Below are 17,775 nucleotides of genomic sequence, written 5' to 3' on the forward strand. Positions count from 1 at the left end.
TGTATTATTTCTGCTTTTAATGTATAACGCTGGGAAGCAGCTGAATTATATTTAGCTTGACTTTCTTGTCATCCAGAAGTACAAACACGTTCCTGTTCAGTTCGACGTTAATAAAGCGGAGTGCACCATATGGATAAAACACCACAACATTTCACTGAAGCGACTTTAATTCAAATACTTTAATGAGAAAGACAACAGAATATTCCAAACGTCAAGGTTTAGAAAACCTCCTAAAGACAAATGGACGTATCTTTCCCACAGTAATGAAAAATGGCAGTATACAATAACCCAGAGTGATGCTAAGCTACTTAATGTAAATTCTGCCCTGGAGAAGAAAAGTGTGCTCTCTTTAGTTGACCAGTACAAGGACATACACATGTCACAACAATGAAGACAAAAAGAAACAGGAATTAACTGAAAAACTGTGCAGACTGAAACAGAAGTGGCTGAAAATTGATTTCAAGTTCTGTCAGCGACGGTGAAGAAAACAGCGCACACACACAAAAAAAACAACATCTCTCACCAACTGCCTTGAGAAAACAAAACCGTGCCATTAAAAACATAATAGGATTATCGTTTCTGTTTGTTTGTCACGGTGGATCAAGAAAATTACAGTTAAGAGAAGGGCTTAGAGCCACATTGTTATCGCCACTTCAGAAAACGAGGCGCAGACACAGACCATTTGCATATTCATTTCCTGCTTTTGAAATTCACCTTTTTAATTAGTCTGCGTGTAACAATCACTTAATATCTGCAAACACCTTGACACCAAGAGCCGCCACAAACATGTCCTCAGCTGCCGCGCACTTAACATGGGATCATCAAACAGCAGGCAAGTTATACAATGCTGATGTGTGTCGGAGTGATGTCTGAGTGGGAGGACAGGAGCTGAAAAATAGGGGAGGGGGGGGGGGGGGGGGGGGTGAGATGAAGGCTAGCAGTCACGCACAAGGTTGTGGGAGCAGTGTTTGTTTGTTTGTTTGTTTTGTTGTTTGTGTGAGGAACAAAACAAGACAAAAGCTTCAAGACAGGAATCTGATGCAACAGCACTGATTTAGATCATCCCAGTGTGTTGTCTTGTTTGTTGTCTTTTGTTTATTTTCTACCAGACTGTGGCGTCAGAGGGTGACAAGGAGGACTTCCTTATGCGTCCTCGCCTGCCACAGCACCGGACCATCCCCTCCCTGTTTCCTTGTTTCTCTCTTGTCATAATTATCCTGCATCATTAAACTTCGTGGGATGGGGGGCCTGTGTGGGTCAGAGATGTGATTCAGGACGCTGCTGGGTGTGTAGAGCTCTGGGCCGAAGCAGGCCCATGACTCCCAGGAAAAGATGTTTCCAATTATGTGAAGTTTGGCAGGAGGAATTCGCCTTGATTTCAAGTGAAAAGTACATTTTTTCCACGATGAATCCCCAGCAGATAGAATGAAACCACAAATAAGAAAACATATCTATGTGTGTGAGAGTGAACACTATTTTGGAACTGAAATTTTGTGTAATCTCATTCATAATGTAATATGATTGTAATAGGTAAATGGCAGGTCGGTTACAAAGAAAACCATTCTTTAACTACAACAATCTACTTTTTTATAGTGCGTAATGTTACATAGATTAAATCTATTCATTAATGGCTGATTCAGAAAAAAAAAAGTAATGGAGTTGTTTAAGGCTGTATGTAGATTAGATTTAATAAATGACTGAATCTTGACCTGCACTTGATTTTGTTACGCTGGTTTTAAAAACTCTATCATAATACATCATTATCAACTGTTAAATAAGCTGATAATGAAAGTTCAAGTTTAATTTAATCGTCATTTCAACCATAAAAAATGAAAGCTGAGATGAAAGATTAAGAAATTCCTCTGAATAATTAAAAAAATTACTTCATTAATGATATGACCAGAGTGTTAAAGGCGTTCAGTATTGTTTCATTTCAACAATCATTAGCATGAGTTGACAGCTGCCAGTCAAACCTCGGATGTGTCGCAGTGCTGCAGAGTAATTGTGTTGCTCTAGTGGCAGTTTAGTGTGATAATGATCAGCAGCAGTGACAGATGAGCAGCTAATGAACGGAGCAGTGGAACAGAAACAGCGTCAGCACACACATAAACATACAGTCCGCATCACACCGGAGCCTCCCTTGATGTCATCATTGGTTTTAATAAAACACTGCGTAGTGATGTTGGTACCACCGCTACACAGAGACAAGAATTTACAAGACAATGTTTCACAGCTGTGAATAAAAAAGTATTCTCAATGCTTCAAATGCTTATTAGATCAGAAAGTTTTGTCTCAAATGCAAAAAATTCGACAAAACTTTTTCCGCTTTAAAATATAATATAACTATATTTTCCACAATCAGTCGACCTATTTAGGGTTGTAAGAAATATGAAAACATGTTGGTTCCATGTTGCGGTTTTTATATGAGAGTGTCATGAATTGCATTTTGAATTTAATTGCCAGTATTTTTCTCACAGCTGACTGTCTTTTTTTAACCCTAGTATAGTATAGTTGTGGGAAATAAAAATTGATACAATCAGGCAAGATCTTCTTTTGGATTTTGTTTAATTTTGTACATACAAAAATATATTAAATCTTTCAGTCTTAAACACAAAACCAAGGTTCAATTACACTTCACCTGCACCAGCAGGGTAATGTTAGATAAAACAAACTAAGAGTAATCTTAAAAGCTGGTCAGCAACAGATGCAAAATAATAAATCAAACTGATATTTCTTAAGAAATGTTGAAGCGAGTAATGCAGTGTCCTCCCACCGCTTTGTGTCTTAAAATAATATCAATCAAAAACGCTTTTGAGATTCCCTTTCATTTCCATCATTCACGCAGATGGCAGCTTGGCTCCTCTGACTGGCAGTTAGACTCAGATGACATGACAGATGTTATTTCATTTCTCTGTTTCTTGTTTTTCTCTGTTTGGACAGAGAATAATAATTGGATCTATTGAATGGAATTTCCTACCAATTTCTTGGTTTTCCTCAAAGTCTGTCTTAGCTTCTTTTTGTTTTCAAACTGCAGCAGATTTGGTTTGGTTTTGGTGTTTTTTGCATAAAACACTGTGCCACTGACAGGGAGCAAACAACTATAACAAGAAAATAAATTGTTTTAAAAGGTTTACACTGAACTGAATATTTCTATAGTGAAAAAACTGCACTTAAAGGATTGATAGGACTTGACCACAAGCCACAACTGCACATACATCAGGCTCAATATTGAAATTATTTAACTAGTTCCTTCTTAAATACTGCCTTTTTGTTTTTTGGGATATCCCTGCGGCACTCAGAGAGAGCACAGCCAATTCACTGTATACTGTATAACCAAACCTGTTTTATTCTTAGGGTCGGTACGTAGCACTTTCTGACATGTTTGATGTGTTTGCATGTCTCAGTGTGATGTGAGTGAACATAAATAACAGAACTCTGAATATCTGTGTATGTGTGTGTGTGTGTGTGCATGCAGTAAAAGGGGGGGCATGTGGATGTTCCTTCTGCAGCACTGTCTTGTTGCCGCATTTCTTGCTGACAGGTCTGATCAGAAAGTGATGACAGCCTATGATTGTCAAAACGCCTGTCGCTGAGTGGCAGCTCGGCTTCGGCTCTGCCTTATTTTCCACTTCCCTTCCCCCTGGTTTTGTCACATCTCTTTCCCAGCAGTGGGGTTGGCTTAACTCAGAGTGAAGGTAAGAAGAGATGCGCACAGGCAACATGATGAGGAACTCAATCTCGGCGTGTTGTGTTAAGGCCATTGTAGATGTCACGCGTTAATACTCCCACGGCGGTGGAGAAGCGAGCCAGATAGTGACAGTGTGGGAGTTAAACCAGGAGTTGGAGAGCTGAGTTTGGTGAGTGTCTTGACAAACAAAGCAGAGCTGCTTCTTGCATTGTGTGCTGGACAGGTATGACAAGAGCAATACGTGGAGTTTCCCTAGAAGAATGCTCAAACTGTATCCTTCCAATGGTGCACCAACAGATACATTTCAGAATAAAGTTCTTTTAGTTAGAGGATTGAGAGGTTTTAAGACTAGTTGGCCACCTCCAAGTTAACAGGTGATTTTTACATTTAGAGAATATTTCTCCTCAATCTGTGAGGCATTCATTTAACTTTCTGAATTCATCAATTTCTAGCCTCATCTTCAGCATATTTCTTGGCTAAAGAATCGGTGTTCACATTTTTTCAAAGAGCTCCTCGCTAAATCCATTTTTTTAGAAAATAAATTTTGAATTTCAGAGTGTGAACTTTACATTGCATTGAATGAAGTTGTTTGAAGAAAAATAGAGCTTTGTTGGTCAGTCTAACAAAGATGACTGCAATAGCTCTTTATAGGACTTTTCCTTTGATTCATGATATGGCATACTGCTCCATTTTCAAGAGGGTTGGGCAGGGGGTCATGATTTGAGAAACTGAATGAACTTCGTTCTTACATTGTAATATTATTTCACTGGGGTATTGTTTAGTATCAGTTAGCCAGCACGTTTTGAGGTTTTTACTGGAGGCAAACTTAAACTGTGAAAACAGTAATTGAAGTCTGATATCTATCATAAAAATGATAGTCATTACAAATCAGAAAAAAGATGAAATGCTATACTATATTGTAGTATCTGTCAGACCAGAGGCATCATGAATTAGTATGAGAACAAAGACACTGGATTCACAAATAATACTAATAACAAACTATTAATTAAATTATTAATTTCATAACATTATTAATTAATTACAGTATATAAAACTAATTTGCATCGGCAAATGTGTTACGCAGGAAACACCACCTACATTCTCTGTTTATATAAAAAGAGTGAGAAAATGCTGTTAATTGACGCATTTTGCCAGTTGCAAAACTGTTCTACTGAATCTACCAGTAAAATGTTCACTGACAACATATTTAATGAGTTTCTGCAAAAACATCCAATCTCATCTCCTAGTGACTACATCATTATCAAACTTTTATCTTTCTCTCACAGCACTTGGTTAAGGCTAGGGAAAGATCATTCTCTGGTTTAATACAGTAAAATTCCATTGACGTAAAGCATCAGACACAATGTATTATTTAACATGTATCCAGAAGAGCATCTTTCCTTAACGTTAAACACAACTCATTTTTTGCCTAAACCTAACCACAGATGGGAGTCAGGATATGAATCAGGTCTGTGAACTGGAAATTTACAACAGACAATATGGGCAATAATTTTTCTGTTTACCTTTGTTTTCTCTTCCAAATAGTAAGATGACTTGGAGGTTTGTTTAGGACCAGTATGGTTGTATGACAGCTTGTGTTTCTTGCTCCATTTGACTATGTTTTGCAATATTGCTGTAGTGTCCAAGTCAAATAAAGGAAATGTTTCTTGTTTGTTCTATATGCAGCTCATTACACTTCAGTGTACTTCCATGTTTAAAGGAAATAACAGAATAAAAGCCATGTAATGTAGTTACAGTAACAACACTATGTACTGGGGTGTCATTTAGTGTGTGCAATCACAGTGCTCCAAGATCACAGTGTTTTATGTTGAAAATGAATAAATAAATAAAAGCCAAGATGCAGTGAAGAGTAGTTATCATGTCACAAGATAAACATCTGAGCTTTAGTTCCTTAGTAGAGTTCAGCCTCGGCCTCAGATTAGATTTACCCAGATGCAGCTGGACTTCTGTATGAAACAGCTGTTTGGGTGTGTCTGTTTGGCTCATCAAACTAACTTATCATATTAACTTACAGTTTAGTACAAAGTTCACACTTGTCACCGTGCTGCCACTCCTCCACCGCCCTCCTGTCGGTTCTCTGTCGCTCTATTCTGACTGTCATCATGATTGTTAGATAGATGTTAATTAACGAGATACTAAACTCATCCTAATGACAGCGACTTAATTTGGAGCTAGAAAGTAAAACAGCAATATATGCAGTGGCTTTAACATTGTAAAAGAGAGAAAGAAGCAAGCCTGGTTTGACTTTGAGGGAAGTTGGTTGTGCTGCAGATCCAGGACACAACTTACCCTCAGTGGAGATGTTAGGCAAGGCAAAAGTGACAGGCCAACATCCATCCGCCTCCTCAACTTGTCTATTTATATGTATATTCATATTCATGAGCTATTGGACCATGTGCTGTTGGCGATGCATTTAGCGTTATTGGAAAAACTGAATCTCAGTCCTCCCCCCTGGCAACTGACAGAGAAAGATTGCAATGCCCAAGTGACAAAGGACTGGCAGGGCTTGGTACTAAATCATAATACTGACGTGGGCAATGAAAGCAGAATCTCATCTCTGGACTTGTAAAAATGACTCTACCCTTCACTTTGGGCATTAAGTGGATTGTTGGTTCTTCTATTAACACATCTCTTAAAGATGCATAAGTCTTTGGGTGGCTGTTTGAAGCCAGAGGAGAGGGACACAGATGACATGATAATTTACAACTTCCTTGCTTCATGACTCTTTCAAACTTTTACCTCTGTGTCTCTACAGACAAGAGCATTCTGGCCCGAGAGCAGAGTGCATATGCATCAGATGGGATGACAGTTAACCTTTAAGTCAGCCAGTAATCTTAAAAACATAGCAAAATTAAAGTGACTTTTATCAGTGTCTGCTGCACAAAAATGGAGCCTCACTTCTGTGCCACTAAGCATTTATTTATGCTGTTTTAGAAATGTACTTTTTGGTAAGATGACATTTCAATAAGCAATGTTCTTTGTGAGAAAAATAATTCATCTGTATAAAGTAAACACAACATTAGAAAAATGACCAAATACAGCAGTTGCCTTTAAAGTAGGCCTGTATGTTACAACACAAAACAGTTATTAGACAGAATTCACATATCATATAGTGACATTTTCAAACTACAAAACATGATTGAGCTTAAGAAAAATTAATTCTTTATGATGTGAACTGGGAATGATGCAAAGTGCAGTTCATGGGTGCACACGATGTTCTGGGCCATAAGGAGTGCATTTTTCTTGTAGCAGAAAATTGACATTGATATGCATGATAGATTAATTGATATAGGGAATGATAAATATGCTATCATAGCCACTAAAGCTATCCTTTGTGCATGTACCACACACTAAAGCTACAAAAATACCACATAAACACAACACTGTGCCTTTTTAAGTGGTCTGGGTAGGTAGGTGTCATGTAATCCATGACACTAACACTGCAGAACTGCTGCCCTTGATTGTTACTGACACATGTCTCACTGTGCATCTAACTTGAACACAGTCCAATTCAGAGTGAGTCATCAAAATGCCAGAGGGCAGGTGAAAAAAAGCACAACACAACTGCCTTGATAAAAAAAAAGCCACTTTACCATCACAAAACCTCTCACAGCTTTTACTCTGATATCGAGTCAAAAAATGTGGGTTCTTTAAAACAACACAATGAAGATAGATCATTCCACATGCAGTTGTGACTTCATTTGGATATTTTCTTTGAATAACTGCAATACCTTCAAATAAGGTGGATTAAAGAACTTTGTCAAATTTCAAGTGAAATAATTGCATCCAATTTTTCATTTATTCAGAGAAGATATACATTTCCAGCACATAATCATTACTTAAAACAGATTCCTCCACTTCTCTTATTGATATGAAGCTTCTCTCTCCCTCCCCCAGGCCCCTGCACTTCCTTCCTCAGTTCTTCCTTCAAGCCTCTGACAGTAGTGCTGCACATAAAGACACTGCTACCTTTGCATAATGCGGATGCACCTTCTGTAGGTCGAATGAAGCTCCTTCGACATGTGTCAGGAGCTTGCCGTGTAGGCTTGGACTAATGATGGCACAACGGCCAGCCCACTGCCCCTCAGCATATGCCCACTCTCACATTATGTGTGCAAGTGTGAGAGTGTGTGTGCGCAGGGGGTGGCAGGGTTCGTCATGCTGATTAAAAGCAACCCCCCCCCCCCTCACACAAAGCCCCTCAGAAAAAGACAGCAGGGAACATGAACCAGTGTCAGGTTGGCCCAGATGAGGACAGAGGATCCGTGTCACCTGAATTTACCGGCCTAATATGACAGCCAAGTTGTGATCCCTTGTCTGGGACGTGTCACGTTTGCAGAGTTTGGGCTTATTCTCATGCAAATGATGTCAGGTTTGGACAGAATGTGAATGAGACTCGTCACACTGTCCAAGGGTCTAAACCCAACCACATGACAGTGGTTTCTCGCTCAGCTCAGGATAAAATAAATACGACATTTGACATTCAAACCTGGCAACCAAAACCAGGAATAGTTCAAAATAATGAGGAATTTGCCACAGCACCACGAATGTAACCTATTTACCTTTTCTTAGGTCCTAAATAGCACATACCCACACTCCAATTGGAACACATTATTAAACACATAGGTACACACCCTGCTGCTTTGACAAATTTCCCATTCTCTCTGATTCAGATTCAGGATGTTAAATACATTAAGTAAATGGCATTTTATAGCTATGCAGTTCATGTGAAAAGGACATTTTCTGGTCATGAAAAATGATCTTGAATATAGCAAACTGGAAATCTTTGAGTAAAAATAAGTAGTGGAGACTGTCCTAAAGAGATGCTTAGTGTGTCCTTTCTAAAGTGCTCTCTTGTTGTGTGCACTCTCTACAGCACTTTCTCAAATAAATAAATGAAATTGTAGGATGGCCAAATTACAGAATCCACTAAAAATGAGATATTTATATATAAATGTCTCAGTCTTTCAGATACTTTGACACAACAGTGACGGTGAGGCACATCACACCTGTGGGCTTTCCAGCCATGGAAAAACGCTTTGATAGATCCTAAAAGACACTCCATCCATTCAGCACGCTGGCAGCCGTCATTATTCTCGAAAGAATCGACTTTGTCACTTCTCCATTCTTCAAGAGCCTCTCCCTCGGCCTGATGAATTATGTTGTCTGTATCTTCCAAAACAAGGCTCATTCCTGACAGGTACACAACACTTTACAAGATGGTTTTGACTGCCTGCAGATCTCAGCGGGGACAAACGTGTCAACAAGCAATCAGATTGAACTCTCTGTCCATGATGAGGTGTCTCGGGTGATTTTAAACCTTCAGCTTCTCTTCAAATTCAGTATTGAGGCTCAATGTTTTTACAAAAAAATTTAAGGTGCTATATTGTTTTGCTGTCAGAGAGACTGCAGCAGAAATGAATGAATCTGCCACCTCAGGTAAATTTATTTATGTGAGAAACTTGTGGTGTCAGTTCTGATCGATGCCTTACAACATCAAGGTAGAAACATCACCTAGGATAAAGTCATCCTCACACTTATCAAAAATATAACGTGTTTATTATTTTGATGAAACCAACCAGCGTGAGTAAGAACAATGAACACTAATACTACTATTACTAAACAAGAAAATAAGTCAAACATTCTCCGAAAACATGAAGATTAGCTACTTTTATTTTTTTTATATAAATGGAAATAAAATATCTTTGGGTTATGGACTGTGAGTTGGACAAAACCAGCATCACGAAGAGGTCATGGTAGGTCCTGGAAAACTGTGATGATCAGAGGATGAACAAAACTACCTTTGACCTTCTCTGGATGTGCTTTATATTTAGAGCTTCAACTTCCATATCAATTTTGTTGCTGCATTATTATGGTAAGTCTGATAACAAATTTCATAATAATCTGTTGTTGATTAGACTAATATAATTGTGTTTTGTTTTCTTTTTTGTTAGTTTCATTCACTCCCTTTGTGCCCCCCAACAACCTGAGAAAACAAACACACGGTCTTGCTTATAGCCCTGAAATAACTTTCTGCAGCAGCTTACATTAAAGCAACACCACACTCTCCAGTTCAGCATCATAGAGGGATTTTTCTAGATATTCTTCTTCCGTCAGGTGTGCACATGTGCTCTGAAGGCAAGGTCTTGTCATACAGAGATGTGATCAACAGAAGGTTGCCCAGAAAGCAGTAAGAGGGGACCAAAGAGGACAAGGTTAATTCACCGAGTCGCTGCTGTCAGCATGAGTACACATGATATGCATGTCACAACGCTGCCCGCACCATCGTGTGCATCTCGCTGACATCTAATACTTCATGGATGTACAGATGTTAATACTCAGTAGCAGAACAGCTTACTGCGACTGGAAGCCTTCCATTTTGATTATTATAAATGGATAACAGGCTGCATCACGATGCCTCTTGTCATAAACACCCTTTTGTTTAACACCAGATTTGTGCTGCTGTCTTGTGAGCCTCTGTTCGCCTGGTAATGGTGATGACATGCAGCCAATTTATTATGTGTTTGCTTTATAGCAAACAAGAGTCATGAGAGAACAAACAAAACATTGACTGCCTGACAAAGTCATATGTGGAGCTTTTGTTTCTGTTGTGACAAGACAAAGATGGCTTGTTGGAGAGCTCATGTATGAAAAGAGCCACAGGTTGGTGCTCTATGTTTATAACTTCGTAATAAATGCATGTGAATTTGATTTGAATGGGACACCTTGCAACAGTTACTCTATCGATCTATCTATCTATCTATCTATCTATCTAGCCTGTCTATATATAAATGGTCTCCTCTGCCTGATTACAAAGGTAAAAAAGAGCAACTATAATAAACATATTTTGCAAACTGACAGATTCCAAAGTTAAAACTGAATCATGCTATTTGCTTCACTGACTAGTTTTACTGCAACATTCAAGCACCACATCAATCACATTAGTGACTAAATTAACATTAGATGCAAAAAGTAAACTAGAAAAGTAGATTGCATTGTTTCTGTTGAATGAGTCTTCCTGGTTTTAGACATTAGTTAACTTTCTGTGCAATATGCTCCTGCACGTTGTCATCCTTTATATGTGACTTTTATTGTATGTGACTTTTCTCTGTATTTCTCACAAGTACTTCTTATGTTTCCCTGCCACACAGAGCATGCTGCCAGGCACTGGAACTCGATTGTTTCTTGGGAAAAATGCCTCAGGCTAGTGTTCAAGAGCTGCGTGGGGTGGGTGCATGTCGACTTAAATACCTTCAGTGGAGACATGCCATGGCCTCTTTTATCAGGTGTCTCACCAGCTGAACTATAAAGCTTAGCTCTGCGTTAAACCATAAAGTCAAATCCCGATTTTTTTATGACAATGTTGTATTCACTTTTTTTTTTTAAAGGGATTATGACTCTATTTGAAATTGCTCATACACATTCACTGATTTGGTGCTCATCTGAATTGAAAAACCTCACATTCATTTAACAATAAATTCAAACATGTCATACTAACAAGGTGCCATGTAGGAAAAGAAACGTGCAAAAGATGCTCAAACTCTTGAAAACTTGAAAGACCATTCTGCCTATTTTACACATAACATCAGTTTACTCGTCAATAGGACTGCAACTCAGACTGTGACAACATTTGCATAATGTCTTTTGCAGCCAAAGTTTAATCGTTGATGTAAGCACAACTAAGTGTTGGTGAACCATGTTGCTTAAAGAAAAACTGTGATGCAGAAGAACAATACAATGTTTTAAGAATTTTGAATTAAAAGAGAAGACGGTATGATGCTAAATAATAATCACGACTGAAAAGTAGTTGTGCAATTAACTGACTGTGATGACAACTTTTAGTGACATTTTTGTTTCTGGGTTTAAATTGTCAATATGCATGTACATATAAGGCCTTTACTAGTTAGGTAATGTTAATTGTATTTGTCATCCGAGAGACTTTCATTTCATTCTTTTGAGGTCCGAGCTGGCACACCACCCTCCCTCCGCAGCTCTGATTCAATAGCACAGCAGTGGACATAAAACCTGCAGTCTGCTTCCCCCATTCAGCCTCCTCCTATCATTAACAAAGCAATGAGAGAGTCCATTCTGGATAGAACAGCTGTCATCCTCATCCAGGGGACTCAAGCTAAGTCTGGCACCTGAGGACAGTGAGCCTGTAGCCACATCATGGTCAGAGATCTTGACCCTGCAGGGTGATTGACAATGGAGGATCCTTAAAACCTGTTGCAGGCAACACTGTTTCAAACACACTGGTTCTTATGGCAGTTGCTCAGAGTTATAAGAGCTGTGGCTCACAGTGGGAAAGCTGTGGCTCCCTCAGTGGGACCTGGAAATGGTCCAGAGTGTGCTACAGCAAGCCCCCTTTCAGGACCAAAATTTAGAGGATTTGATGTGGCTGCCACCGCGTTTGTCCCAGTAATGGCAGCCAAGACGATGGCTCTGTTGGTGCAGAGGAATCCTGATTGAATGGATCTGTTGGGAAAGGGAGACAGTGTTTCTCCCCAAAGTGCTCTGACTTGTTTAAACTGGGCCCCTTTGAGCCCCCAGTGCCCCTAGGAGGATGAGAAGGAGTTCATTTATTTTACACAAATTCAGCAGAAGTCAGACCAGCTGTTTTTCCGCCTTAAGATGGAATACAAAGTTGCCTGTCAGAGTGCTGTCAAAATCCAGGCTGTCAAACTGGATTATATTTATGGTCCTGACAGTAGATGGCTGGATGGACATTTCAGGAAAGGGGAGCTCTCTACCTGCAGTATGGTGACCACTTAAATGGGACGCTTACACTGGGATTCAACTCCTTTTCTGTCTGTCTGATTCACCTCCTTTTCTGTCAGCTGGCACCCCAAAGTCAGAGCTATGTCACTTTTCAACAAATCTAAGAAGTACCAGTGCTCCACATATCCATGATAAAGTGGAGGGTATTTTCCCAATTTTCCCAAGCCTCTATATTGTAACCCAAAAGTAACTGCAATATAAACCCCTCTCCATACAGAAAATATAAGTTTGAAATGATTTTGATGTGAAGCATTGAGCAATATTTTACAACTTAATAAACTTGTTCTGATATTTTGGCTTCACAGAACTTACTTTTCAGAATATCTTATTAGTTGTCTTAAAATCTATATATTTGCCAAATAAATATGGTGTTTAAAATCTATAAACAATTTTAAAAATGTTTGTAAAACCTCAAAATGAACATAAAAAAACAGAACAGAAGTTAATGAAAAATACTGGCACAATTTTACAGTATGATATTGTGTTTCAGGTGCAGTTTGGACATTCTCATTCTCTAGAAATCACTCAAACGACACTTCAGTTAATCCAGGACATGGAGTTTATTTTACAACTGAGGATAAAAGAATGCCATTCTGAATAACTGCGTCGATGACAAAACCTGGAGATCTATCATTGCGTGAGATTTTTTTTTTTCAATGTTATGTACAATACCATGCATCAGAGCAGATGCCAGTAAAATTCTGTCATTTTATGTAAACCACTTTGAAGGACCTACTTTTCACTGAAAAAGAGCATTGTGGTCCAACAATATTCTGTAGCTATATACATTTTCCCCCATATTTGTCTAGAAAATAACATTATAAAAATGCACACAGTACAAATAATGTTGAACTGTAAAGAGCAAGATATGCTGACATACATGTATACATACTTGCTGATTATTCATACAATAAGTCTTAAACTTCATTAATTTTACAACTGTAGCTTCACAATAATAAAACTGGTAGCCTACTAACGCAAATACTGTACATGTTGAAACAACCAGGAAATAATATTTTACTAGAGAAACAATGATTCTTGACATTTTGTAAGAATTTTTTGTAATTTAATGGCAAATACAAAACAATATCTTCGTTACTCCCCAAACTGACACGTTGATCAAGAAGATTAAAACTCAAAATGGTGATGTGCTGTAATTTTTACCCATGTCTTCATCAATTTACACTTCCTTAAAGTGCTGAAATCATCTTAACATTTTAGAACACCTTCTTTCACATGGCTAAATTCATAACCATGTACCTTCACATAAATGTCTGTATTCAAAATTTGCTAACCAGGGATATTAGTTTTGTCATCAATGGTTTAAATTTCATTAGACATAAAATGTTCACTGCTTTACATAAAAAAACATGCACAAACTGTCTCATAAATAATATGCAAGTTGTGTTGAAATATATTTATCTTAAAAACAGTGATCAAAATAAGAGCATGGTCCAGTTTTAAAACAACCAAAGGCTCAGATAAGATGCAGTGCATTATGAAAGCAACAATCAGTCAGTGACTACATAGTGCCATGGCTGCTGCACCAATTTGGTATGTTTATGTTACCAAAATTTAAACATTTACAACACAGCTTTGAGCCTCTGCATTGCAAGCTCCTGCCATTTATTAATAATCAAATAATTAATGTGGTATTAAAGCTACCATGTTTTCATTATAATATACGTTGCAGCAATGCACAATACAGTTGTGGCACTATCTGTAATGACAGATTGTAGCTTAGAGTTATAGTGCAACAATAATCTGTCATGCTGTCAGCTTTATCTGACTTCATTGTTTGTCATACTTTTCCAACTCTTTCACGAAGATGAGATGGTCTTCTGGTGACTTTCCATGTGTTTTGCAAAGATGCAATTTAATTGCATGTTTGCTCATAAATGTCCGATTGCACAGTTTGCACTGATACATTGAGCCTGTGTCTTCTTCTGTGAGTCCAGAGGAACTGAAAGTCTTGTCCTCTATTCTGCTGACTGCTTGCTGCTCTATTAAGTCAATGGATAGCTTTGAGAGGTCCTTCAGGGTAAACCCAAGATGGGACTCCAAATGGTGAATGTAGGTGGAGGGAGTCCTGAACTGGGATGCACAGTCACTGCACAAAAACAGAGGCTGGCCAGAGTCTATATTTTTTAAGAACTTTGTGCCCCCTGTCCTCTTTAACTGGTATTTTACATTGGCCAGCCAATGAGAGATAGTAGTCATGGAGAGACCAGTGAATTTACAGATGTGGACCCGCTCCTGGGGTCCCAAGTCACTAATTACAAACTTTCCCTCAGGAGTCTCCCTAAGACTGGAGGCAAACTGGGCCTGGAGAATCAGGAGGTGTTGAGGATTCCAGTTTGACTGTCTGCCTTTTCGTCTTTGGATGGGAGACAGCTCCTCGAAGCCATCCTCAAAAGTACAGCTATCAATGTCTGATTTTTCAGAGATGGAAGATGGGGTTGTAGACTTTGGTGTCAAACGGCCAGTCAGGTTTTTCACCATGTCTGAAATATCCATCAAAGCATTTTCCCGCAGAGGTGGAGATGAAGACTGAGAGAATGCTCTGAAAACTGGTTTGCTGTTGTTAATGCTGTTATTGTTGTTTGGTGCAGCAGAAATACCTTTAGCTGCACTTCCATTACTGTTTTTGGATTTTGTCAAGTCCATGGGCTGATCATCATCGTCATCGTGGTACTGATTTACAGGATCTCCTGACTTAATCTGAGCAGAGTTGCTGTTGATCTTATAAAACATTGCAAAGGGGTCTGTGAAGGGGGTGGTCACTTTTGCAGCTTTCCCCAAGTGGTTGTTCATGATAGACTGCAAAGCACTAAGAGGGTTGACAAGTGGTTGTTCAGGCGAGTGATCAGTGATGATGCTCAGGTTATTGCAGCCATTGCTTAGAGGCTTTTGTGGTGAATCAACTTCACACTTAATCTGTGTCTCTACTTTACTCTCTATCTGCTCTCCCTCTTTGCCTCTTGACTCAGTCTGGTCCTCGGCTGCAGTATTTTTCACTGCCTTTGAAAGATTTTCTGGATTAGGTGAAGCTCGCTTGTCCTTAGGATTTGGCAATGGTGACTTTGTGGGCCTGCACTTACTCTCTACAGGTTTTTCCTCTTTTTCATTCTTTACTGAACTTTTCCCTGTCACTTTTTCCACTAGCTCCTCCATGGCCAGCACATTGCTCTTGTGACTTGGGGGTGGAGAGGGGCTATTTGGTGAATGGATCAGAGTACCTAAATCAGAGGGCAGCACCTTCAAACTGTTGCTGCTAAACAAGGGCTGAATCTGTGCACATGAGGGCAAGGTAGACTTCAAAGATCCGTGGAGCTGATAGGCAGCATGAATGCTGGGGTATCCACCCCAGGTTGGTGTGCCTGTTTGGGCCTTGCTGATTGCACTTGAAACTGTATTCTCTAAAGACTTTAGGATGTCCAGGCCACCTTTAGGTGTCTCTTCCAAGTCTTCTTCTCTCAGATATTGGTAAGACTTGGCCTTTCTGGGTTTATCAGCTTTTTCAGGAGGATCTTCTTTCTCCTCTTTTATTTTTTTCTCTGGTTCCCTAGGTTCCATTTTCTCTTCTTCCATCTCTTCATCTTTCTTTTCTTCATTTTTCTCCTCAGGGCTAGAGGGCTCCAACGGGGAGTCAGGCTGTGACTTCCCATTGGGTGCTGGGAGTCGTGTGGTAGTTGGTGGCAGAGGAATTGACTGAATTTTCTCCTCAATGACAGGATCAAAAACTAATTGCTTACCCTTTTTAGAGGCTGAATTTGTGACTTTAAGAAAGTGTCCTGTGACCATCATGTGGGCTGTCAGTTGTTGCAAGGTATCATGTGAACTGCCACATTCCATGCATTTAAGAATTTGTGCCTTTCGTGCCTCAAACTGCCAAGTATAGCTTGCACCGTTTTGGTAACCATAACGATTGTTAGGAGTGACATAGGGATTGGTCAATTTTTGGTCTTTAGGAGACTCTCCCAGGACTATGCTAGATGAGACAGACTCTGGTGAGCTTGGGGAAATCAAGTCTTGAAATGCTCTTTTTTTGGTTGGGGGTACCAGCTTTGAGGTGAGGGCTGGCATTGGTTCTTTTAGAGGCACTTTCTGATAGTGTTTTGTTTTGATCATGTGAACACTAAGGTCTTGCAAGGATTCAAAAGAATGGCCACAGTACATGCATTTAAGAACTTTCTGGGCATCTTCCTTGCCTTCCATCTCCAAAAGGGAACGCTTGCGTGGCTTTGACCACTTCTTGCTTCGATCATCCTCGGTATCCTTATTGTCATCACGGTAGTGGCCTGTCTCGTTCATATGCACTGTCAGGCCAACCAAAGTGTCATAGGCTGCACTACAGTCCTTACACCTGAACTTGCTGGCACCAGTAAACACCGGGCCATAGAGCTTATTGTTTTGTCTGTAAAGCTGCACGGTGCTGAAAAGGCTAGGCTCAGGAAGGAGTTGGTATGGAGTATGCTGTAGTGTTTTGGCCAATGCTGCCTGGTGCCAGTCATAGGCTAAACCTCCTGTGCTGCCAGAGCTTACACTAGTGCCAATGTTGTTGCTGCTTGACACTGTTTTTGTGGTGGTACTGCTGGTGGTGATATTAGTAGTGGCTGAGGCGTTGCTACTGCTACATCTGCTCTTCACATGGATGTTGCCTGGGCTGTGATTGTTCAGGAACCCATTGCTCCCTTTGTGATTGCTCCCATTGTCATTGCTAGCTGCAAAATTGTTCCCTTGTTTACTTTTAAGCATGTCCAGAGCAATGCTCGACCAGGAGGCATCCGAGATCAGGTTTGCATAGACGGCTTTCATTTTTGCCAGACTGTCCTGTAGTGAGAGGCCATTGATGGAGTCTGTGCTCTCCCCTAGCTTCTCATCTACCTTGTCCTGACCATCACCAAAGGAGGATGTGGTCTTAAGATCCACCAGTTGGTCACTGGTGGTGCTGAGTGGAGAGGCATACCCAGCGTCTGGGTTAGTGCCATTACTGAGTGGAGAGTTTTGGCAGCTATAACGATCTCTTCCGTCCTCGTCTTCATTGAACAGGTAGTCTGCATCTTGACCATCAAGAGAGAGGCCATCATCCTGCAGATGTTCTTCTTCATCAATCTTGTCCACTTTAAATTCGTCCTCAGGTCCGTAAGCTGGAAAACAAAACAGAGGGGAAATGTGACATTAGCTATTTTTGTATACATATTTTTTGATATATTAGAATGATGCAAATCATGCATCTACCATCTATTACTATATAAAGGTGGTATGTGCAATAATCCTAAAGAGAC

General features: G+C 39.7%; 1 protein-coding gene across 4 annotated transcripts in view; it reads right to left on the reverse strand.

Moving 5' to 3' along the window:
- Positions 1-263: 263 nt before the first annotated feature.
- The window catches only part of tshz1 (teashirt zinc finger homeobox 1), a 164,283-nt gene continuing 146,771 nt past the window's right edge, over positions 264-17,775 (reverse strand). For 3 of the 4 annotated variants that reach the window (XM_071501316.1, XM_071501318.1, XM_071501317.1), the window contains one exon: positions 13,029-17,637. In XM_071501316.1, coding sequence (XP_071357417.1) covers positions 14,279-17,637 — 3,359 coding nt within the window. In that variant the 3' untranslated portion in view covers positions 13,029-14,278. Of the gene's footprint in view, positions 889-13,028; positions 17,638-17,775 lie in introns of those variants that run through there. The other variant, XR_011694022.1, reaches the window with a different exon arrangement.

The sequence above is a fragment of the Trachinotus anak genome, unplaced genomic scaffold, assembly GCF_046630095.1.
Source record: "Trachinotus anak isolate AG129_WGS33_773 ecotype Australia unplaced genomic scaffold, CSIRO_AGI_Tana_v1 ptg000016l, whole genome shotgun sequence".
In the NCBI taxonomy this organism is placed as follows: domain Eukaryota; kingdom Metazoa; phylum Chordata; class Actinopteri; order Carangiformes; family Carangidae; genus Trachinotus; species Trachinotus anak.